The following is a 25,480-nucleotide window of genomic DNA, read 5'->3' on the forward strand; positions in this document are numbered from 1 at the left end:
TTCCTGAGGGGTGTAAAAAAGGTTTTACACTTAGCTTGACACACACACACACACATGTATATAACAAACAGAGTGTGTGTGTGTGTGTGTGTGACAGTGAGAGAGAGAGAGAGAGAGAGAGAGAGAGATCATGTTAATATTACTTACCTTAATATACTATACTGTTGTTTCTCATAAAAAAATAAAAATAAAAATAAAGAGAGAGAGAGAGAGAGATCACACTGCAAATGTAGAAGTATAACTCACCTTTAAAATTTCGAGCACCTGCACCAATAAATTGTATTGCCCTTGTATTCATAGTCCCAAACTTTACATCCTTGCAGGAGTTATATAGCCCTTCCCCAAAAGCATCACTTACATAAAAATCAATGCCATCCACAGTCGAACTGCAATTTCCCTGACACATATGGTGTTGATTACAGCTGAGAATATGTTTTGATAGGTATAGTTACAACTAAAGAAGATAAATGTAAGTGGCAAAAAAGTTCAAAAAACGAGAAACTAACTGTCATTAAGTTCTCTTTTAGAAAATCAAGCACATTCACAAAACAAACCATGGGCACGGCTTCATGGTTATGTCAACTTTATGTACAAGTTGTTAATGTTATACCATCCATAGCCCATTACTTAACGAGGCCACCATAATAAGCACAACACTTATTTAAAAAATCATGGCCAAGCTACATGGTATGATGAAGAAATGTGACTTTCAAATCAAATTGATGTTAAACTAAACAGGATCCCATTTGGGAGTGATTTTGAAAATGGCTAAAAGTGCTTCCTAATACTTGGAAGCACTTCCTCACAAAAATTTAGTGTTCGGAAAATTTTTGAAAATCATTTTTAAAAATTTGGAAAATCATCTTTAAAAAATTGGAAAATCACCTAAAGTGATTCCTAAACAATCACTTAGCATGTGATGCTTCTAAAAATCACTTTTTTTGTTGTATAATACCTTACCTAAAATATTACGAAAGAACTTCTTTTTAGTTTATATCCAAACACTAAGAGATTCTCTTTAAAGGTATTTCGAATGAAACCGTTACTAACAAAAGTGCTTCAGATAAAAGCGCGTCAACCATATTCACTCCCAAAAGGGATCTAAATAAGACCACCTCTCAGATGCGTGGAGAATACAAATGCACTCTTATCTATAAGCTTCACTAAGTTTCTCACAGATGTTTCCTCATCTTTTTTGTCAGTTTTGGTAATTGTTTCCTTTAGAAAATAAAAAATAAAAGTAAGAAACATACACAAATGAACCAATTGCACAACACGAGACATATAAGGCTAAATAGAGTACTCAATAAAGCTCAGTTGAAAGCTACTTAAGAGATTCATATAACAATATAAGATAGTAAATCTCCACAGCAAATTACAAAACTGACCCACCACACTATTTCACCAAAAAACAAACTCAATATTATGTTACTCAGTATGCCTGACCTTGGCGATGGAAGTCACATTGATGAACAGACTTTGATTCGGGGAGCAAGAAAGCTCACAGAAAAGATTTAAGAAGTTCCTCAAGCATGCTGGGCAGCCCACAAGAAAAGGGATTGCCTGCAATAGATTGGGTAGGGTAAAGGGATACACAAATAATGAGCGAGCTTAGATATTACTGAGGTAAATAAAAACATATACAGACTATGTTCTAATCTGACTGAGCTTAGAAAAAGTCCTAATGGTGCCTGTTTGGCACAGAAAATAAGAAGTACACAACAAGAAAATGAAAATGATCCCACATTCAACTATATTTCATCAATAACATTAACAGATTAAATTGTCTGTTTTCTGTGACTTGCTTGTATACACCAAGTGCGCATGGACTGCGCCCCCACTTTCTTTTAGACACTTTTTTAGTACAATATGTTTTATTTGCCTATCAAAGAAAACAACATATTAAATTGAACAGCAAGAGAAAGTCTATCAAAACCATCACAGACAGGCAACAACCTTAAAGCAAAGACAGTAGATGACATCATGATATATTTTGTTATGATTCAACCATATTGCACAAAAGCAAACTGCATTGACTTACAGAACTACCATGAATAGATGGCAATTACAGTCCTGATGTGAATAGAGGTCATAAAAATCCAAAAGAAGAAGCTCAGGGAGCAATCCAGAGTACATGGACACTCATTCTCAGCAGCCCCAAATCACCTAATTTACTGGCAAGTTGTTCATTTTATTTGACTGGATTAGGAATTCCTTCATTTGAAGTTTCTCTTTTTGAAAGATTTCCATTTCATTTATCCTAAACGAAAGAAAAATACGTTTAATTTGGAGATTTGATCTTGGCAAAGATTTCAACTTGTTGTAAAGTCTTTATTAGCCATAACCCAATTAGACTATCTTAGTTTCTAAAATGGCTGGACAAATAGGTTTTTCTGTCAATAAGTAAAAATTGAAACTGATGTAAACTTCAAAAGAACATTTAGGAATAAAACTCTCCTTTAAATCTCAAACATGTGGATATACTATAATCCAAGCCAGAATTAACTCTCTTTAAATCATTTTTTTCTAAATGAATTGTAAATATAAACCATAGACAATAAATGTCCATAATTGACTTCAATACCCAAAACAAACAAACAAAAAACAAAAATGCAAAAGAAAGAACGAAAAAGAGAAAGAAAAGCATCTTACTTGTTGAACTTGTGCCCGCAGAGTATCAAACTGAGCCTCCGTACAGCAAACATTTCCACTTATCATGGGACATAAGCTTTGGATTTTTGCAGAAAGAAACTCATCAGGCTGCAAGTATGTTATTTGTATATTACCAACACCGTCAATGTGCATTAGGTCTTAGAAATTAATTTGGATGGAAAAGGTAAGAAGGAAGAAAAAAAAGAAAAAAAGGTGGAACTGTAGATGCAAACATCATTTGAACAAGCAGAAGTCATATTTACCTTCACAGCAGGGGTCCCATATGGACAATTCAAAACTTTACCATCACTGCGCTCCCCACAGATGTCGTACATTGCACAGTATTCTGGGGAATGCCTTTCCCTGACCAGAAAATTAGAGGTGGGTGAATCCTAAAATATAAATAACGGAGGATGGCTTAAATTATTTAGGAAAATTCAGAAGTTTCATGGGAGAAAAAAATCCTCAACCCAACTACTGTAATCGACAAACATTAAGGACAATCAAGAATGAAAATCAAAACAGATAGATAGCATCACTTATTAGTAATAGCACCAGTTTACTCGATAAATTACAAAAGTAAAGGCTGTGGCCATACCCAGACGTGGCATTGGGAAACAAAAGGAACTGTGAATCAGTCTTCTCTGCTCCGAGTAAAGATGCAAAAATTAATACCTGGAAAAGATAATAATTATGATAACAAGACTGAAATTAGATTGTTAGATCAACCAATTGAATTTAAATTTGATCCTATGAGCATCACATCATATAAGCATCACATTGAGGGAAGCAAAGTGGTTTGTGTCAAAACAGATTCTCTAATGTGCTCCTCTGGCTCACTCAGAGGCCTGACATGTAAGTTTATGCAATACCAAGGGAATTTCTCCACTTTGTCTGTCCGAAATGCACTCCAAGGAGACCATCCAGAGTTAATAACACTAATTTTGTGGGGGGAAAGTGCATACTTCGACTAAACAAATGTTTTCAAAGGTCTCCAAAATTGTAAATTCAAAATTAAACTCCACCTACGCTAGAATAAAATCAATTTTAAGGCCCCCGTTGGCTCTCTCCTTGAATTTATTTTTATTTTTTTTTGTGCTATTTCTTTTCTTTTCCGTCGCACTTTCCCAATAACCAAACAGGATTGAAGAAAATAAAAATAAAACAAACTAGTTGTTCATCAAACGAATTCAATTCCACAGATGATCACACGTCCAACTATCCCTAAATCATCAAGTTAAGCTTCAAACAAGTCAGTCAAAACGGTCTAAACCCAATTCATGAAAACAACGTAAAATAAAATAATCACTCCCAATCGTGCAGCCCTTTTATCGTTTTCCAGGAAAACAATTTACCGGAAAACAAAATTGCGAGAAACAGAAACGAGTTCTTGCCTGTAACAGCGAAAGGGCGGCGAGAAGACGAAACGAGAACACCATGTTTCTCGCCGAGAAAATCATCGTCTTCTTCAGTATTTTCTCGGAGAAACGCGAGAAATGATGTGATGAAGGGTTTGCGAGTAATTGAGCTGAGTTGAGTTGCAGAGTGAACGAGTCAAAAACGAAACCAGGGTTTAGATTACGTGCAGTTCGCCATTGAAGCCAGAACCTCCTGTTCGTACAGTGAGAAATGTCCACAGGAGGTAGATGATAGTTTACTTTCCTATTATAGCCACCTTACTTTTCTTAATAGAAGTATGACCCCTTAATTTTATAAGAATTATAGTTTTGTCCCATAGATGGAGTTTATAATAAACATAAAAAATTTACGTATCATATAAATGCCAAACATTTTTTATTTTATACAATAATAAAAAATTATTTTTATTATTTAAATTCTTACTTTCATTTTGAAATTTAAATTGATTTTCGTCGTCAATAACAAAAACATATGATAATCTAAATTGACACCCCACAAATTTCAACTCAAAATATATCGTGAATATATTATTTATATTATTAATTTTTTTGTACTTTATTTATTCAAAACTTCTCTAAGAAACAATACGATATCTAAGCGATGAAACCCGAGTATACTTGATGTGACTAATATAGATAGAAATAATAACAAGGACAAAAAAAAAGTAATGATTAATATACCATCCAAATTCACTCCAATAATTGTCGTAGCTTTAAAATAAATTATTCATATAAAACTTCTCTTTGAAGAACTACGAGCGCTCAAAGATGAAAGCCGCTTAGAAGATATGACAATTTTGACACTAAGGAATGATTACAAACCAAATATATCGGTTTTTTAAAACCTTACTCATTCTATTTAATATTTTTTGGTACTTCTCCATTGAATCAAACAAAAAAAAAAACATTAGAATCTTTTATCTTTTTCCTTCTCTCCATGTACTTTCCTTGATGCAACCTACATTGGCATATAGTGGCCCCCATCACATGACAATGGTGGATTTCCCCTTTTTGTTTGTCTTGGCCTTCATTAGTCAATTTTTTTGACTACCAACAAGGAAAATGGATACCATGCATTCACACGCATCAAACTCAAATTGAACAATACCTTAAGCTACAAGCAAGTTAGGTTTTCATGAATTGTCAAGTAAGAAAAAACCTAGAATTGAGTTTTTATTAACAAATAAAATAATTATCTTAAAGTTATAAAATATAAATCATACAATGACATAAGAAATTAGAAGCTAAAAATATCTCAAAATCATAGAATATATTATTAGTTACGCATTTGATATAAATGACAACCTTGAAACTCAAGTCTCGAAATTGAAAGATACTCTAATAATTAATAAAAGTAATGCTAAAACGTATCGATCTAATATAATTAACATTTCTTTAGAGATGGAAAAGAAAGAAATGACAGTGAAGATGATTTTGTTAGATTGGATTGGATTGTGTTTTTTGAGGGATTATTAGAATTATTATAATTTAATAATAATAATAATAATATATAAGTTTGAGTATTTGTGTGTTACCGGTGCGTTGAATCCATGCAAACTCGAGCCTCAAGTTGGGCAGGGCTTGGGTTGAGGGGGCCAGACCCACCCAAGTTGCAGCCCTCCCATGCACTTGGGCTACCATGGTGGCTTCTCCCTTTGTCTTTACTTACCTTCATGTCAATCTTTCTGCCCCCAAACAGCTGAAAACGGATACCATGCACTTGAGCAAAGGCTGATGATGGTCAATGCTTCATTATTCAACTGCAGTCACTCTCATTCCTCTCAGCAATCTTCATGCAGTCATGCAACTGCTCAACAACACCCCATATCTCGCCAGCCCTTGGGTGAGACTCATCTCCAGCAACAAATCTCCATGCCTTATCTTCAACATGTACCAAGCTGTAACCAGCCACAACCCTGACCCCTCTCGCCTTCACCAACCATCTCATCCTTGCTGCATCTGCCCATAAGCCGCTTGCAGCATACATGCTTGATGCCAGAAAATAGCCTGCTGAGCTCTGAGGCTCGAGCTCGAGCACACGAAAAGCAGCTCCTGCTCCAAGCCTGCTGTTTCCACTGCTTCTGCAAGCGCTCAATAGTGCCCCCCAAAGGCCTGCACCATCTCTCATCCTTTCAGGCATCTTCTCGATCAAATTCATTGCAGAGTTGAGCTTTCCTGCACGGCTCAACATGTCAACCATGCATGAGTAGTGTTCAAGTCCAGGCTCAACTCCATGGTCTTGAACCATGTTTTCAAAAAAGGAGAGCCCCTCTTCAACCAGTCCTCCATGGCTACATGCAGATAACACTGACAGGGTCGTCACTACATTGGGCTTCAAACCATGCAGCTTCATTTCAGACAGCAGAGCTAGGGCATCACGCGCTAGGCCATTCATGCCACAAGCTGCTATCATGGCTCCCCATGACACAATATTCTTTTCGGGTATTTGATCAAATGCCTTCCTTGACAATCCTATTTCCCCACACTTTGCATACATATCCAGGATTGCAGTTCCAACTGCTACTTCTGCTGCCAAGCCTCTTCTAATCGCTATCCCATGTGCCCATTTTGACCTTTTTAGATCAGCTGAAACTGAGAAAGCCTCAAGAAGACTTAAAATGGTAACCCCATTAGGCTTCTCTTGTGCCTGGTTCATCTCTTGGAAGAGAGCTATTGCTTCATCAGGCTTGCCACAGTGGTTAAAACCTGCTATCATCGCACTCCATGAGACCGTGTCCTTTGTCTTCAACCGATCAAACAGTTTCCATGCAAGCTCAATGAGATCACACTTCGAATAAGCATCAATCAACGAATTTATCACAAACTCGTTTAATTCATAGCCCCACCGGATTACTATAGAATGGATGAATTTGCACTGAAATGGATCTACAAAGTACTTACAGGATTGAAGAAGATTCACAAGAGTCACCTCATCTGCCCTGAACCCTGCCTTCCCCATTGAATAAAACAGTGACAGAGCTTCTGAATGCTTCTCAGTACGAACCAGTCCAGATATGATCGAATTCCAAGAAACAGTGTTCCTGCAGGGCATCTCATTGAAAGCTTTAAATGCTGATTCATGGTCATCACACTTGGAGTACATATCAATTATGGAATTCCCAACAAACAAATCATAATCCAAACCTCTACAGATGACAACCCCATGGACCGACCTTCCCATGCTAATGTCACCTGTGTTGGCGCAGGCTTTTAGGACACTCACCATTGTTATTCCATCCAGTTCAATGCTGGCATTAGATGTCATCTCCAGGAACAACTGCAAAGCCATTTTAGCTTCCCCAGTCTGCACATAACCCCCAATCATGACACTCCAAGAGATAACATCCCTCTCACACATTTCATCAAACAATTCCTCAGCACGCTCCATGTCATTGTCTGCATACATGCTCAACAGAGAGTTCTGCACAGAAGGAATATCCAAAAACCCGCTTCGAATTATGTAGCCATGCATTTTAAGTCCTTCCTCCATGGCTCCAAGACTGCGACAAGCATGAATCGCAAGCACCAAGGTGGAAACATTGGGTTCAAATGCAATAACTCTTGCTTGCCTAAACCACCACAGGCCTTTATCAGAAGCACCCCGACTAAGATGTCCATGGATCATTATATTCCAAGAAACTGAATCACGGCTCCTCATGGAATCAAAAACAAACAATGCAGAATCCAAGGCTCCAGTTTTCATGTAAAAGTCCAGGACGGAGTTTCCAGTGGAGGTGAGGGAATCAAATCCCTGCTTGAGCAAAGAGGCATGGATGGATTTTCCGTGCCGAACAGGGAGGCTTGAACAGGCCTTGAGGATGGAGTGGACCAATGTAGGGTCTGTAAGCTGAGCTCCAGCTTTCTTCATTTGGTGGTAGCGAGAACAGGCTTCCCACGAGTCCCACCATTTGCGATTAGTTGAATCTTTGATTCCCAAGTTCCAGTTTGGGAGTTTTGGAGCTAAAGGAGTGGTTGGGAAACGCATTGCAGAGGATCAAACACAAGTAACATGAGCACGTTCTCTATTATTTCACATGAAAGAATGAAACAACTTCCATGAGGTCGAGAGATGGCATTTAAAACCCCCCAAAAAAAAGTGAGTGAGAGAGAGAGAGGAATATGAGCCAGCATGAACCACCATTTATTTAAAATGGAAAGAATAGTACAATCTTCTTGTTCTACATATCAACGAAAAGAAAACAAAAAATTACACATGGGGAGAAAATGAAATCTCTATTGGCTGATATGGCAAAGTTGAAGATAGGGATTATCGGGCATTACGTATCTTGACCAATACGACTTGTACTTGGCGATTGCAAGCTCCAACCATGGTTTGTAATTTCCATTGTAATGGACAACGGCTGCATTGTCTATCTCTGTCTGGTTAAGTTGCGGGTCATAGCCAAGTCCCAACACATGCCAGCTACGATCCAATGGATATGTCAGGTTGTAGAAAGTGATCAGTCCCGGTGGCAACGATCCAAGTTTCCAGAGAGTTCTATCTTCATTCTGCAAAACAGGATTTAGACGAGTTGTGAATGATGATGAAGAAAAATTTTAGATGTATTGGAATAGGAGGCATTTTCTTTGGGTGACTGGAAAAATCATCTTAGACTGCCCAGAATCAGTAATATAAAGATTAAAACCTTCAACAAACAAACTTGAGCAAAGAGGTGTATCAGTATGCATGCATCACATCTTAAAAATACATTATCAAGTCTACATAACATGGTACTAGAACCGCAGTACACAAGAAACTATTCTACTTCAGGGGACGAGGAGTGATAGGACTGCAGGAATCTTTACAATCCCTCTACACTTGGTATAGAATCTATGACTATATTTTAGTTCCTGAAAAACACTAAAAAAGAAAAAAAAATGTAAAGAAAAATGATTTTCCCATGTTGATGTCCAGTCTGTGTCGCAGTGATTTTAGAAATTTTAGAAAGTGTTTCAACTATTTGAAAATTAAATTGTGGCAGTGATTTTAGAGAGTGTTTCTAAAATCACTGCCACACACACTATTACAATGTAAAATTTGAAAAAAAATCCTATATAATTAAATTTAGTTAGAAGCTTACATATTTTTAAATTATTTATAATCTTTATTTATATAGAAGAGAAAAAAAACTGAAATCCATTTAAAGAAGCATGAATAAATAATTTATCAACTTTGAATTTATTCTGCTTTCCTTCACTTTTTCTTTTCTTCTATTTTCTTTCTCTCAAATTTTGGAAGATTTGAGAATCTAAGATCTTAATTTTTCCTAATCATTATGGAAATTAAAGGGTTAAGACATGGTAAAAATGTGAATCCAATTTTCCTCAAGCATCCTTATACAGAAATCCGCAGGATCCTCCATTTCCCACTCAAGATAACCTATTTCATGCCCCGGATTATTCTATATGACCTTCACTACATCCTCTTTTGTTTACTAGAAACAAAAGATATATTAATTATGTAAAAGGTATGAGAGAAGGATAAGAGCTCCTCTCCACAAAATACAAAGGCTCATCAAAGTGACTAAACACCTCCACTATATAAAGAGAACTATACACCTAAAGGTCACTTATGGTAAACAGAGGTAACATCTCCTTAAAACTAGACTCAGCTCCTCTCATGTTATCTACCCCATTTGATTAACAAATCAAAAGACTTGAATAACATTGAGTGGAACACCTCTAAACACAACAATACAAGATGCCCACAAGGAAGAATAGAAGTGAAGTAGATCCCACAACATCTCTATCATCTCCACTTTTTCTCAAAGACCTTTACTACATCCTTTAACTAGATTCCATAGCTTCTCTCTCTTTACAGACTAAAAGACTACAAATTTATTTTGTGTATGTGTATGAGTAATAGACATAAAAATTTATTTTTTATGTGTGCTTATTGAGGAATAGAGATAAAAGAGAGCGGGGAGGAAGAGAGAGGAAAAGAAATGCTTCCTTACCATGTCTTGCCAATAATGATATATTCCAGTCATGTTTCGCTTCCTCCACTCCTTCAAGTCAAACATGTTCATGCCAAATGCCCAACCACAAGCATTTGGATCAAAATTCTCAGAGATCTTTGGGTGAGAGAAGTTCAGATATTTATCAAACCTATGGAAGCTCTCCTTACAGGTCTCAACTGCAGCATTCACCATCCCTTGCATATCAAGGGACCAAAGAGGTGTCAAATCTTTCTGCACTACAATATCATCGTCCAAAAATAGGATCTTCTCCAGCTTCGGGTAAACTTCAGGAAGGTAGAACCTGAGATGATTCAGCATGGACAGATATTTTGGATTCCTGTATTTGAGATTCTCAAATCCATCAGAAAGAGTAGATGGATGAGATGCTTTGAAATAATATTCTTTCATTCGAGCAGACTCAAGTTGGCGTAGAACAGAACAGTAAGAAGAATTGAGCCACTTAAAATCATCAATGTTCTCAACTTGAATTGTCACTTTTGCAGGACTGTTGACAAGAAACCACATTTTCATTGCTGCAAAACTCAGTTTATCAGTGACTATATGGAAAACATGCTTCTCAGGTTCACTTGCATGTAGCATTGTAGAATTGATGACTACAGATGTTGCAAGCACATTATCAGAAAAGATAGCATAATGGTAGAGAGAAGGATCTTCAAGCAATTTTTTGTTAAGAACCACTCTCTTTTGACGACCTTGCAGAAAATAATCAGTTGTGAGCACAAGAGGGAGGCAATTCAATGGTTTAGGGACAGTTTTTGCGGCTAGCTGAATCAAGAATGCACTCTGTTTCTTCAGTGCATCTACAGTATTTTCAGTTGACTGAACCATGGCTCTTAACTTCCTTGCTACGTTAATGCTGTCATATAATTTGTCCTTTGCTTTAGATAGGATATTACCCATTGCTTTTGCTCGAGCAAGTGCACTGAATAAGGGAAGAGAGAAACTCCAAATAAGAACCAAGAGCCACCATGTATACTTGGTGAGCTGAACAAGTTAGAAACCTAGTATCATTACCTCGAGTGAAGCTCAGAATCAGTGTTTGCTTCTCCAATTGCACGTCGATTTTCTCTGAAATGATTTATGAGAGATTTATAAAGATAAGTTTCGTTCTTAGCCCTGGCGATGCTAGCATATGCTTTGGCCATTATTATCTGATCTCGCATAAGTTTCAAGGTATCATCGGAGTTAGGGTTTTCATGTTCTCTCCTCCATATGCTGTACCTTCCCTTGGCAGTGGTGTCAAGCTCTTTAGAGCGTTCAATTGCTGCTGCTTGCACTTGGCTATCATTTTCTTTATCTTCTCGGAGTAACTCCGCAGTTCGGAGATCCTTCCTTTCTTGTCGTGATGCCTGAGTGGTTACAAACTGTTAGAAATCCAAATTAAATGAGGCAAACATATAAAGTGAATATAAGAAGAAGCATTAAACAGTTCACCCGGCGCTGAAGCTTCACTGGGTTCAACGGAGACATTTGAGGATTCTGCGTTACACTATCTCTAGATCGAAGCTCAACCAAAGAACTCTTATCAAACTCTCCAAGTCTCACTCTACTTTGAGATGAATCTTCCAGCCTCTGAAATTAATCAATTGATAAAACTGCACTCAATGTCTATAACTAGAAACCAATAACTAAAATTTTGGTTTCAGAAATTTGAACCAAAAACAAATAGAAAGCAAAGTTGAAGACTGGAATTAATTTATAAAGTATTTTAACATGTGTTGTTCTAATCATTTAAGCAAGCATTTGGGCATGACAGGATTAAATTTTCTGCCTTTCATACTAAATGTTTCTGTCTGCAACACAATCTGGAAATGGATGGTCTTACCTGGGAACTTTTCAGCTGGTCCTGTCTTTCGTTAATGGGATCTTCCCAGTACCAGGAAGCAGATAAGTCCTTACTTTTCACAGTACCAAGTCGGACAACACCAGAAGTGTCAGTGTATGTTGCAACTATGTCAATGTCCTGTATGAGGAGAAGGGTTGTAAGCTTTCCCATTCTTTGCTAGAAAAATAGAAGTTTCTACTGATTACCTTTTCATCTTGATGATTACCAACACCAGCAGCAGAAGTGTATATTTTGTCATCTTGGTCCTGGTCAGCCAACATTTGACCCATGTGGTAAATAATTATACAATACAACAAATTATATACATGATTAATGGTTGGACACTCAAGAGAAGGGAGTCATTTTCAGGGTTGGTGAGTGGCTTCAGGTGTTGTGAGCATGTAAGATCGGAAAAACCACTGCCATTTTACCAGCGCAACTCAACTCAATCCCAGCAACTGGGTGCACAAGCCACATAAAGCATATTTTCCTCTTGCAATGCTATGTAGGACCACAAAAAGTATACATCAGTAAATCATTCCCCCCTGCATCCAATCTCACACTTTTAGCATTTCCCTTCAATGGTGTGGGATATTATTCAATTTTTTTCATCTGGATGATTAAAATATTCGTTTATTAAATATCAATCAACATCTTAGATGTTATATAATTCTACGCTAGCAATATATATTTGAAAAAAAAAATCACATCTTAACTCAAATAAATGGGAATCTTTTTTCCCCACATAGTTCATATTTTCACAAACAATTTCCCATCCAAACAATTATGCACAGTATGCTCCACCTTATTGCTTTTGTAAGTCCTCAAACATTTACAAACACAACATCTATGTTAGGGACAGACCATCGGACCCATCAAATGACTAAAAAGCATAGCCCCAAACCAGTGCCTGATTAAACACTACAGAAAGCCCAACATATATATTTTTTCCCAGGGAAAACAGCAAAAGTAATACCATGGAAGGCAAAGAAACAAGAAACCGTCTAAATAATCATGCCAGCTACAGCTTGCATAAATTGAAATGTAAGTACCATAAATGCACATAATATAATAAGATTCACATGTCAAACACTATGAATATATCAATCTACACAGGTTTCAAGTTAATAACATTACATTTAGAAAATGATAGAAAGAAAGATGAGATTTAAAACCTTTCTGACTCTATTCTTTGCACAATCACTCTGGAGCCAGTTTCGTATGACTTCCCTTGAACTGAAAACAATTGAATAGAAGACACAACAAAACAATGTTTAAACTAAAGAACACAGTCAATTAAAAAAAAATGATGTCACATTCGGATCCATCTTCCAAAATAGATATGTTCACAAGTGATCTTACGTTGTTGAATCGTCCAATACATTAGCTCTAACAAGAACAATATGGAAAATGACCTGCACACCAAAAAAGTAAATACAACACAACGCTCAGGCGCGAAAAATCCAATACAGAGGAAAGCCCAATGGTTATGCAATTAACATTTACATATATTAGCATTATCAAGCAATCTAAATCTAAAAGATTACAAGCGACAAAACCCTAGACGCCACGAAAAGATCAAGGAACCATATCAAGTTCTCGAAATCGCAGTGACAGTGCAATTCAGTCCATATCACAACGAATTAAACAAAGGACTGATTCACAAACAAAAACAGGAAACCGAGGCATTCTGAACAGTAATTAAAGTCAAAGTAGAAGATCAAACAGCAAGGAGTTTGTTTTTCCAATAAAGAGAAAATCAAGAATCAACAGAAACCAGAAAGATTCAGAAGAAGAAAGAAAGATCGAATCGTTACCACGACGATGCAGACGAAGCTCGCAAATCTTCTAGAAGGAGATTCCATGGCGGATGGCAGAGAGAATTGAATCTTGACTGCTGTTATGTTGGGCGGGAAATCAAAGGGAGGGGTTTATGTAGGCGTAGGAGGGGTTTATATAGGCGTGGCTTGGTCTCGTCTTCTTCAACGGTTCAACCGTGTGCCTCCGCTAAAGCGCGCCGTGGAGCGCAGGATAGTCGAATCCGGTGAAGCAACGTTTCCCGGGAATGCATTCCCCGAAGGAAACGCTTCGGGAAAATGGATTCAGCTGTCGTAGACTTCGCGGAGGAAATTAAACGGACCGACCTTATGATTAAAATTGATTTGTAGTATATAATTAAATATTAATTTATTAATACGGAGGATTATTTATTTAATCTTCAGATGAATTTTTTTTATTTTATAAAATATTAAACAATTATATTTTATTATTTCTTTGGGATATTATTTGGCTTCAGTCACCTGATTTTGTTGGGTAAAAGATATTGTGAGAAAAAAGTCGTCCAAGTATGATCCCCAAGTCAAACATGATAATCACGGAGAAATAGTGGATTGGTTAATTATTGATAAAGTATTATTTTAATTAGGAAGTGGTTTTACCTAATTTTGAATTAGTAAAATATAATTTCTTTTGTATTTTTACCGAAAAATTGTAATTATGGATAATGCATTATTTTTTAACAAATCTGAGTTAACTTATCTTATATCATATTTGGTTAAATATAGAATATGATAAATTATAAATTAATTTATCATATCTCATTACTAACGAAACATGGGATAAAATATATTATTTCTTCTCTTATCTTATGGTATAGTATAACTAAACAACATAACCTTGATAATGAATTATCATAAATGCAATCATGGTTGTGGTTCTATATTTATACTATGCTTCTATATTAAAAAGAAAAAAATAAATCAGAAGGCATTTATATACAACATATGTATTACAAGTGTTTTTTTTTAAAGTGTTTTTAGTGGAAGCATTTTATTTGAAAGCATTTTTGAAAATATCATTTATCAAGAGTATGTTTGGTATTGATTCTAAAAGTGTTTTTTTTTTACCTTTTTAATATTTTGAAAATTTTATTTTTCAAGTATAAGAAATACAAAAAATACTTCTTAAAATCACTATTAAACGCACTCCAAGTGTTTCTCTACAAAACACTATAAATGATTTTTCAAAATTTTAAAAACATTTTTTAAAAAAATTTACCTCATTTTTAGTTTTAACTTTGATTTTATGTAATTTTTGTGTATTAGTTGGATTCCTTTATGTCCTCATTGAATGACCTAGATCTCGCTATATATATTCAATGATTTGAATTTTTTGTTTTATAGATAAGACCAGAATATGTTTGACAATGCATCCGATATCCTCACATGCACCACAAGAGACTGCCATCTCTCACCTCCTCAAGTTTTCTAGTTACCTTCAAGACAACTCCATATACCTTCTATATTATTAGCTCTTTCGACATCTCCGTCTCTTTATCGTATGTCCATAACTCTATACTCATGACCAAAATTCCATTATCTTAGTACTCATGACCAAAATTCTATGTTTTCTTAATTACTTATTTCATATTAAAATAATCACAAAATAAGAATTAAAGTTTTGAAAACTCAAATGTAATACATTTATCTAAAAATTGTTAGGATTTTACTTAATCAAATAGACATCATTTTTTTAGTACTATATGTATTACCTTTGACCACCAAATATTATTTTTGATTATAAATTATATGAACCTATTATAAAAATATTAAATTGAATTTGGATTAGACTCGAATTGCCTAAACCTTAGTCTGAATCCAACCCAAATCAAGTTGGGACGGAGAAAACCTAATGCAAATCTAACTTGAGTATTAAAAATGATTGTCCACATCCATTTAAATGTGGATAGGGTTAGCTATATCAAATTGTACCTTGATGAAGATAGAATTTATGTTATCCAAAAGATTGAGAATAAGAATTATCCAAAAGATTGAGAATAAGAATATGAGAAATTAAAAACAATTTTTAATAAATAGAAAATAGTTTTTAAAACTTTTTTCTACGGTTGGTAATTGTTTTTAGGTTATCGTTTTTAAAAACAAGATAAAAAAAAAAAAATCAACATTTGGAAAACAACGTTCACCTGCTCCGTATTGTTTTTAAAAACAAAGAAAATTACAAAACATGAAAAAAAACGGTCGACGGTAGAGATGGTTCATAGTGTTCGGAACGTAGAGACGTGATAACGAAGAGACCGTCTCTCAGGTTAGGGATTTTCATCATGTTTTTCTTCTCTTTAATTATTTCTGTCCCATTTTTTCGGCTTCTACGTGAAGATGTTGTCTCGCTTTGAGGTTTTTCTCTTTTTTGATTTTCTAGGTTTTTCTTCTTCTGTTTTTGCATTTGATTTGTGTTTTTCTGCGTATTTTTATTTGCAATGTTAGAGGAATCTGATTTTTGAGACTTTGAAGGAAAGTTCCTTTGATTTTTAGGTAAGATGTGAGATGGGTTTTTGGTTCTTGGGATGCTACTTTTGTGAAATAGATTGCATGTCTTGGTTTGATTGAAAGTATTGTGTTATTTTATTTGGTTAAAATGCTTGATTTTCAGCACCTGGGTTAATTTCCGAACCTATTTGATTTGGGGGATTTTCTTTTTTGGTCGACTCTGGGCTTGATCAGTGAATCAAATTTGTAAATTGTTGTTTCAGATGCATTATTGTGTGAACTCCATGCTTATCAGCTGAATTGTTCACCCATTGTCTTGGTGTCTTGTGTATATCTTTTTATTGTTATTGTTATTACGATCTCTCTGTTGGCTAGACTTGGTAACTTTTTGCAGATTGCTGAAAGTCTAGAATGACTGATTGATGAACTTTTTATGTAAGACTGCTTGAGTCTACATTCAATTTGTTCTTTTTCAACCCCAACTTTTCAACAAAACTGCCTGGAAACCACAATCGAATTTCAGTTTAATGGAGGAAGATACGGCATTCAAGATAAACTAAATAATGGCTACTTGCATTGTGGGCTGGGTGAAAATTCCAGCACAGTCGAACGGAATCCAATTCCTCTGCCATGAAAATCAGAGAATACTTTTGAAGATTTTACTGGGTGGTGCAACACTGCTGACATATATGGAAGTTATTCATCCCCATTTCTTAGTTTCAGTTGAACCCAGAGTTTAGACGGACCATTAGCTAAAGATCAACTACCTCCATTTCCAGTTGTTGCTGGAATCAAGTCCCAACATGAACCAAGGTCTAGTAAACTGGTTGTGTTCTTTCAATTTAATGAGTCCCAGTTAGGTATGCAGGTCTTAGGATCAACTGCTCCAGTAAGTTAGCAACATAGATATACCTAAAAATGTTGGGTCTGTCTTAGAATGTCGATTTCTATTGAGACCCATGTCAATTGTCTGCGACCAATCCTGCAGGTATTCCAGTTCTTGTTCAAAATTAGCTGAACAAACCAATCTTATATCTGCCCAATACTTCATACCCTCATAGATAAAAGTTGGTTCAATTGCCTTAGTTTCTGGTAAAAAATTACAACATCTTGTCCATCAGGCTCTCTGGTCTGTAATTGTTAATTGTTAAGGCATGGTAAACCTGCTGCTCTGTGCAGTAGTGGGTGGCTCTTTTCACGGTTTAGGCCAATATAGAGGGTCCCCATTGAGGCCTTTCTATAACCATTTCTCATATGTTCTAGCCCATCATCACTCAAAAGCCCCCATCCATATCCATAACCCAAAAGATTCAACAATGTAATTATTTTACAGTGGGGGGACATCCTATGAGTCAATGTGTAAGATATCCAATAGAGATGAACCTATAGGATTATTTTACAGTGGGAAAACCCTCTTTACATCAATCACCATATGTGAAAATTATGGAACAGTCTACAAGTCCATAAGGAGAACAGTCCTCCATACTGAGGATTAATCCCTATCTTTTATAAACTAGCTTAAGGTAGTATTATTATACATAACAATTTGTAATTTGCCCTAAATAGCTGCCAGGTTCTTCCATATGTAGCCCTAAGAGTCCCTCTTTAGTTATTCATCCGGCTATGTACCTGTACACTCCTATGTATGCTGGTTTACAATAAGGACATATGGAAAATTTCTAACCACAAAATGGTAGTAAAGCATAGCAGAATAATCAGGTGCTAGGTGTCCTTCACATATGGCAAGTGAGTGTCTTGCTATATTCTATTTGTGCCAGCTATAGATTCATCAAATACCTATGTGGCTGGTCACAGTGAAGACAGCCATTCTCAATCACAGGATAATGGTGACGTAACTGCCTACCCCCTATTCATGGACCAACAACTGATGCAGCAACTTGTCAACAATAAAAGAGGATTAATTGTTTGGGTCTAGTTTGAGCACGTCTACTTTTATTTTTTTCGAATCTATTGAAAAGACAGTATCGATTAATAGTATGATGTGTATATTTTTGCATCCTATTATTTGTATTTTGATTCCATTTTTAACTCTTTATTCATTGACTTAGCTCCTCATACATATTCAATGATATAAATCCTTTGACCTGTAGATATGAATACGATAACTTAACAAAATTTTCTTTCAAGTCCCTTTAAGAAATTGGAACTGATAATCATTAATCATTTCAGTTGTTTGCCTTTTCAGATTGATTAAATTGTTTTTTCTTTCTTTCTTTTTTTTTTTTTGATAAGACTTCACTTGAATTTGGTTTTATATCAATATAAGTTAAATTTATAAAATAAAAATAAAACATTGTTTTTAAAAACAAAACAAATTCTTTCATCCAAACGAGTTTTTTGTTTTTAAAAACTATTTTTTAAAACATCTAGCCAAACACTCTTATTTTTAAAAAATTCTAAAAAACTGTTTTTTGTTCTCTATTTTAAAACAAGTTTTAAAAAACATTGCCAAACAGGGCCTAAAATAGTTAAGTTCCTTGAATTTTAATTAGGAAAACATATAGTCTGAATAGATATCTTGGAAAAATTATGGGAGCAGTGCATGGTTATTTTTATATTTACTTGTACTTTTTGGTTTGTTTTACATTTTTCCAAGGAGAACCACGATTGCTTTTCTTAGGTAGAATGGCCGAGGAAGAACAAGAAATTAAAATGGCCCTTTTCAGCCACTGTTGATGTGCTGCAGCTGTTTGCATCCTCACCCTTGTTGATTCTTTGTAATGAAATCCTCTTCCTTCCAAGGGCCGCTACCTCCTGTCATTTACCATTCTGGTGAGTTTCTTTGGGCTGATCATGCTGTTTGTCACACACAAAATCTAGCACCAAATTTTTGCGTATGTGCAGCGCTTAGCCACCCCTCTAAGCTAGCCTTCCAACAACCTGCACGAGATTAAATCAAAGAGCCCACATAAGCACACACAAGTTTATAGGGCACCATCCCCCAACTTGTATTTTATTCTATCCCAAATAAGAATACAAGACACAGATTGGCAAGGCTCCCACAATAGCATCGAGTTCATGTTCTCTCAAGATCTCTCTCTAGATCCCTTTGTATGATTGTGTGAATGTATAAGTACTCAAGGAGGTTCTCCCATTTCCCTTTTATAGAGTGGCTACCACCCACACTTTGTTTGACTAGAACTCCGCATACTAGTTCAACTAGGACTATTCCTCATAACCCATGGCACCGACCATTCCCACTAGGACTCTGAGTCCTTCTTAGACTACAATCATAATCACAAGGGAAATAAGGACTCCTACTCATTCTCGTGCATTAGGAGTGTCTTCCTTCGGGCATTAGGACTCAATCTCCTACTTTGACTAGGAGTCTCATGTATCAAGAGTCTTTCTCCTCATGCTGCAGTCCACGCATATATATATATAGATTGTGTCATCCAAGCTCTCCTTTTGGGACTACCTATTAAGTCGTCTCATGTGGACCACCTATCTAAGTCGTCTCATGTGCTCGACTTGTCCACTTCGCATGAGCAAAGCTTATGTGTGTCCTGTGCACTTTCCGTGCTTGCGGCTTGTGTGTGCGGCTCCATGCACTCACCCAAGCAACCCTTCAATCTAATGCCACAACCCCTTTGTTATCTTGTTCCTTCTCTAGGGGCTTCCCTTCCGAGCACAAAGTTACCCATGAGGCCCCTTTGTGTCTCATGGTCTGTGTCGAGGGTCTAACACTGCCCTAGTATTGAGTTGGGCGGAGACTAATTGATGGGGGAAAGCCTTTTAAAGTTTATTCAAGGAAGAAAGGGAAGACCTAAGTAAACTTTAAGTAGGATTAATATAATTAGAATTTGAGTCATGATAGGTTATTAGAGTCCTAGTAGAATAGGTTATTAGAGTCCTAGTAGACTTTGGATTTCTTAGAGAAGCCTATAAATAGGCTAATCAATGTAAATCAAAGGAATGAATTTTTGATGAATAATATTATACTTTCTTTCATTGCAAGGTTGCAACCCTCAATGGTGAGACTCCATTGATTTTCTTCTAGGTGAGACTCCTAGAAGGCCTTAGTGAGACTCTAAGGTTTTCCATCTTTTCTTCATTGTTTCTTCATCTTCATTGTAGGTCTCTTCTTCCTTTGGGTAACTTTCCAATTCAGATTCTGGTTCTTCAACACAAAAGTGTAAACTTTTGGTTGGGCATACAACAGCATAATGACCATGCCCACCACACTTAAAGCATAAAGGAGTCACGTCTACTTTTCTATCTCCATTACTCATTGAATTTTTACCCTTATTACCATTCTTGTAAGCCACATTCGAAGTTTGTTGAGTGTTGCCCCCACCATTCACATGATTAGGAGTTCTGAAGTTTGACGTGCTTAAAGGTTTGCTTGCTGTCCTGTTGGAGAAAGTGCTCCCAATTTGTGAACTTGGACGCCTGGAAACCCGGAATTTGAGGCCTTCTTCTATTTTGAGGGCTAGTTGATAAACGTCATTTACGGTATAAGTGTGTGCAACTATCATCTCAAGTTGAATCTCCATTCGAAGTCCAGCTTTGTAGCGGGCTGCAAGTTGAGCATCACTTTCCCGCACTTGATTTCGAATGCTCAATTCATGGAATTCTTCTGTATATTCTTCAACGGACTTGGTACCTTGTTTAAGGGAAAACAATTTTGTATACATAAGTTGTTCATAATCAGTTGGGAGAAAGTGCTCCTTCATTTTCAACTTCATCTCGTCCCATGTGTCAATAGGCGGTTAGCCAGTTCTATGAGCTTGATTCTCGATATTATGCCATCATAGACGTGCTGCTCCTTTCAACTTTGCCTTCACAAAACGAACTTTTCTATTTTCGGGCATTGCATACCAATCAAAGTAATCTTCCATTGACATAATCCAATCAAGAAAAGCTGTTGGATTTAGTTTTCCATAAAATTCAGCAACTTCAAGACGTACCTTTTTTGTATGTTCTTGATGATCAACTTGTGTCTACTCGACAAGGTGGATACCAAAAATTTTTAGTGAAATGGCGAGGCAAACCACATTCTGAGAATACATGGATTACGACAACGGATTTTCAGAAGATTAACCCCGATCTCTATGAATAGTATCAAGCATCTAACTCGTCGGAGCCGAGTTCTTTCAAGCCGGGGAGAATTGATGGGGGAAAGTCTTTTAAAGTTTATTCAAGGAAGAAAGGGAAGACCTAAGTAAACTTTAAGTAGGATTAATATAATTAGAATTTGAGTCATGATAGGTTATTAGAGTCCTAGTAGAATAGGTTATTAGAGTCCTAGTAGACTTTGGATTTCTTAGAGAAGCCTATAAATAGGCTAATCAATGTAAATCAAAGGAATGAATTTTTGATGAATAATATTATACTTTCTTTCATTGCAAGGTTGCAACCCTCAATGGTGAGACTCCATTGATTTTCTTCTAGGTGAGACTCCTAGAAGGCCTTAGTGAGACTCTAAGGTTTTCCATCTTTTCTTCATTGTTTCTTCTTTCTCTCTATTTCTTATCTTATAATTTTCTCTACCATAAAGTTTATTCCTTGTTCCTCTCCTTACACCCTAAAAATAAAACCCTAGCCCACCTACCCTTGAGTGTAGGCAACCATCCTAGGGTTGTCCTACATCACTAATTCAAGCAAGAATTTTGAGAAAGAAAGGAGATTTGCAGTTAGAACACTAGAAAGGTGTAGTGCTGATTGGAAGGCAACGTAAGTAGGCTACTATATATTACCTAGCCCCAACTCAGTTCTTGAAACTGTAAACTGATGTTAGGCTTGGTTGGGTGCAAAGCCATGTGCTGCATGGACAAGGAGGGGCCTTCAAGAAGTGGCTGAGAAGGTGCTGCATGAAGAGTCAAGGTGGAGCAATGAGCATAGCCACACAGTATATCTGGTCCCCTCTGCAAAGTGGTTTAGTGACAATAGATCCAATCCCTTTAGCTGGAAACCGACAACAGATAGTCTGAACAAAGACAAAAATAAACAAAACATGAAGGGAACAATATGTTAACCGATCCAATTGGGTACATATGGGAATTCAAGAGAGTCAGGGTTTTAGAACCTGAAAAGCCACACTATTCACAAGCCATTCAATGCCTACACACAACAATTGAAGCTTCCCCTATGTTGGGCTGCATATGGAGATTAAACCTCACTGAAAGAAAAAAGTAAGTTCTAAAACTTACAATCAATTTTTCAAGGTAGACAAAGATGTGGATCCAAACAAGGAACATGGCTTCCATACAGTGGGAAGGAACCAAGTTGGATTGAAAAGCATTGAAGAGTTTGAGAGCTGGGCACGTTTGGTTTCTGTTCGTAGACCACTATTAATTCATACATTACACCACAATTATTAATTTTCCCTCCGTTTTTTCAGAAGCCAAACACAACTATAAGAGTGAAAGAAACAAAAAAATGAAAAGGAAGTCACCTGTTTGTAAGTGGGGTTTGTGAGCCGATCCAAAAGCTATAGCTCCTGTTGTTAATTGTTCAGAAAATGGTTTCTTATGAAACAAATCCATTGAGACGCCAATACCAAGAAGAGAGAGAGAGGAAGCTATAGCACTATTGCTTGGCTTGAAACCCAACTTAAGTAGAAGTTGGCCTGTTTTCCAATCTGTGTTTCTTTTATTCATCACTGTGTTTGGCTACTGTGAAAACAGATGAAAGTAGTACATGGCTTGAAGTACCATATATGAATTTGTGCCGCTTTGGGATTGTATACATAACTCATAAAAGCAAACCCTCTTCTGCCTAGAATTTGAAGAACTGTAAAAATCAGATTTTTGAACGAAAAGTGAATGGGGTTTGCTGATTTGGCCTCAATAAGGCCTTCTTTGAAAGCTTATTCATGGTGAGCTGCTTTTTTATGTTGAACTGATTTTATCCACAACTCATTTGGAGGTAATAAGCAATATACTCTCAAGGGAAGAAAAGAAAACATGGAGAAAACACCTTCTAAATTCTCATTGTATATGTATTATCAAACTAAACTAGTGTGGATCATTTTTACAAACAAAAAAAAGAGACTTTGATTTCTTTAAAAGGCACATAGTAGTAACTGCTCATTGCTCTCTCCTTGATGGAAGTATGCCGAGGATGAGCAGTTATGTGAAGTTAGAGACATGATCAGAGCTCTCTCCAAATCTTTTGCTACACCGTGTTGGATGATTGAGATTGCATAGTCCATGAAGATTGAATCACATGGCAATATGATGGGGCCTTCACTTTCTACCCCAAACTCCTCCTCAGACATTTGTGAAAGCTCTCTGAAGATCTCATTACTGAGATACACCAAAGGAATCACAAAGCGTCTCCTATCAGTGTTGTACACAACAAAATGGCCCTTGTCTGCCACAGCTGATGTACTACAACAGTCAGCATCCAAAACCAAATCTGTTCTTGGAAGAGAAATTCTCTTCCCCTTCATGGTAGAGCTTCTTAGCATTTATCATGCTGTCTTACTCTCTATATTATGGACAGATGGCTTTGAGAAAAAGGAGAAAAAAAAATTGAAGAGGGAGACAAAAAACACATGAAGAAAATGCTTTGAGAATTCTCACTATATTCTATATATTTTATCAAACTAAATTCTGTGGATCATTTACAAAATTTAAGTACGATCTCTTCAGAAGGCACATAATAGTAATGATTCATTGTTCTGTTCTTGGTGGAAGTATGAAGAAGATGAGCAGCTACTGGAAGCTATAGACATGATCAAAGCTCTCTCCAAATCTTTTTCAACTCCTCGTTGGATGAATGAGATCACATAATCCATAAAGACTGAATCACACGGCAATATGATGGGGCCTGCACTTTGTATCCCAAACTCCTCCTCAGACATTTGAAAAAGCTCTCTGAAGATTTCACTATTAAGATAAGCCAAGGGAATTGCAAAGCGTCTTCTGTCAGAGCTGTAAACAACAAAATGACCCCTATCAGCCACTGTTGATGTGCTGCAGCTGTCTGCATCCACACCCCTGTTGATTCTCTGTAATGAAATCCTCTTCCTTCCTAGGGCTGCTACCTTCTGCCATTTCCTTGCCATTCTGATGAGTTTCTTTGGACTGATCATGCTGTCCTAGTCTCAAGTTGGAGGGCGAATAGTTCAAGCAAGAATTTTCAGAAAGAAGGGAGATTTGCAGCTAGAACTCTAGAAAGGTGGTGTTGTGCTGATTGGAAGGCAATGCAAGTAGGCTATTATATATTACCGAGCCCCAACTCAGTCCTTGAAGCAATAAACTGATGTTAGGCTTGGTTGGGTGCAAAGCCATGTGCTGCATGGACAAGGAGGGGCCTTCAAGAAGTGGCTGATAAGGTGCTGCATGAAGAGTCAAGGTGGAGCATTGAGCAAAGCCACACAGCATATCTGGTCCTATCTACCAAGTGGTTTAGCGACAATAGATCCAATCTGTTTAGCTGGAAATCGACAACAGATAGTCTGAACAAAGACAAAAATAAACAAATCATGGAGGGAACAATATGTTAACAGATCCTTTCCTTTCTTATATCAATTGGGTACATATGGAATTTAAGAGGGTCAGGGTTTTAGAACCTGAAAAGCCACATAATGCACAAGCCATTCAGTGCCTACACACATTGTCTGAAGTTTCCCCTGTGTTGGGCTGGATATGATATGGAGATTAAACCTAACTGAAAGAAAAAAGGAAGTTCCACAAATTTACAATCTATTCTTCAAGGTAGAGAAAGACATAGATCCAAACAAGGAACATGGCTGGCATATGGTGGGAAGAAACCAAGTGGGATTTACAAAGCATGGAAGCTTTTGAGAGCTGAGCATGTTTTCTTGCTGTTCATAGACCACTAATTTAATTCATACATTACACCACAAATATTACTTTTCCCCCTGTTTTCTCAGCAGCCAAACACAACTATAAGAGTAAAAGAAACGAAACAAAAAAATAAATAAAAATGAAAAAAAAAGTCATCTGTTTGTAAGTGGGGTTTGTGAGTCAAGCCAAGAGCTATGGATCCTGTTGTTAATTGTTCACAAATTGGTTTCTTATGAGACAAATCCATGGAGACCCTAGAAAACCCAACTTACAAAGAAGTTAGTCTGTTTTCATATTTCTGTTTCTTTTATTCATCACTGTGTTTGGCTTCTGGGAAAACAGGGGAAAGTAGTACATGGCCTGTAGTACTCTATATGAATTTGTGCCTCATTTGGATAGCATACACTCGTAAAACAAACTCTCTTCTGCCTAGAAGTTGAGTAATTGTAAAATCAGATTTTAGAACAAGAAGCAAATGAGGTTTGGTGATTTGGCCTCAATAAGGCCTTCTTTGATAGCTCATTCACACTGAGCTGCT

The 25,480-nt window shown here is 36.6% G+C and overlaps 5 protein-coding genes across 7 annotated transcripts in view; all 5 read right to left on the minus strand.

Annotated features, from left to right (window-relative positions):
• The window catches only part of LOC100257163 (uncharacterized), a 46,909-nt gene extending 42,601 nt beyond the window's left edge, over positions 1 to 4,308 (minus strand). For all 3 annotated transcript variants that reach the window (XM_002279575.5, XM_010647556.3, XM_059735816.1), the window contains exons 1-6: positions 4,047 to 4,308; positions 3,251 to 3,327; positions 2,916 to 3,015; positions 2,653 to 2,760; positions 1,447 to 1,563; positions 247 to 397 (exon numbers count right to left, since the gene is read on the minus strand). In XM_002279575.5, coding sequence (XP_002279611.3) covers positions 247 to 397; positions 1,447 to 1,563; positions 2,653 to 2,760; positions 2,916 to 3,015; positions 3,251 to 3,327; positions 4,047 to 4,112 — 619 coding nt within the window. In that variant the 5' untranslated portion in view covers positions 4,113 to 4,308. The remainder of the gene's footprint in view (positions 1 to 246; positions 398 to 1,446; positions 1,564 to 2,652; positions 2,761 to 2,915; positions 3,016 to 3,250; positions 3,328 to 4,046) is intronic.
• Positions 4,309 to 5,321: 1,013 nt separating this feature from the next.
• LOC100252032 (pentatricopeptide repeat-containing protein At2g17210) lies at positions 5,322 to 8,077 on the minus strand. The gene has a single exon (XM_002279591.4). The coding sequence runs from the start codon at positions 8,053 to 8,055 to the stop codon at positions 5,827 to 5,829; it is 2,229 nt and encodes a 742-aa protein (XP_002279627.1). The 5' UTR covers positions 8,056 to 8,077; the 3' UTR covers positions 5,322 to 5,826.
• A 113-nt stretch (positions 8,078 to 8,190) lies between these two features.
• Positions 8,191 to 14,080, minus strand: LOC100246897 (probable galacturonosyltransferase 3). Its single transcript, XM_010647546.3, has 9 exons — positions 13,694 to 14,080; positions 13,239 to 13,291; positions 13,052 to 13,112; positions 12,083 to 12,142; positions 11,877 to 12,014; positions 11,486 to 11,623; positions 11,066 to 11,400; positions 10,028 to 10,973; positions 8,191 to 8,579 (listed from the first exon to the last, which is right to left on the minus strand). The coding sequence occupies exons 1-9, from the start codon at positions 13,739 to 13,741 to the stop codon at positions 8,304 to 8,306; spliced, it is 2,055 nt and encodes a 684-aa protein (XP_010645848.1). The 5' UTR covers positions 13,742 to 14,080; the 3' UTR covers positions 8,191 to 8,303.
• A 9,109-nt stretch (positions 14,081 to 23,189) lies between these two features.
• On the minus strand, positions 23,190 to 23,579 carry LOC100264053 (auxin-responsive protein SAUR67). The gene has a single exon (XM_002279650.1). The coding sequence runs from the start codon at positions 23,577 to 23,579 to the stop codon at positions 23,190 to 23,192; it is 390 nt and encodes a 129-aa protein (XP_002279686.1).
• Positions 23,580 to 23,777: 198 nt separating this feature from the next.
• On the minus strand, positions 23,778 to 24,197 carry LOC100258880 (auxin-responsive protein SAUR64-like). The gene has a single exon (XM_002279666.2). It carries the CDS (start codon positions 24,195 to 24,197, stop codon positions 23,778 to 23,780), a length of 420 nt encoding a protein of 139 aa, XP_002279702.2.
• Positions 24,198 to 25,480: the final 1,283 nt, after the last annotated feature.

This window comes from Vitis vinifera, chromosome 3, assembly GCF_030704535.1.
Source record: "Vitis vinifera cultivar Pinot Noir 40024 chromosome 3, ASM3070453v1".
In the NCBI taxonomy this organism is placed as follows: Eukaryota; Viridiplantae; Streptophyta; class Magnoliopsida; order Vitales; family Vitaceae; genus Vitis; species Vitis vinifera.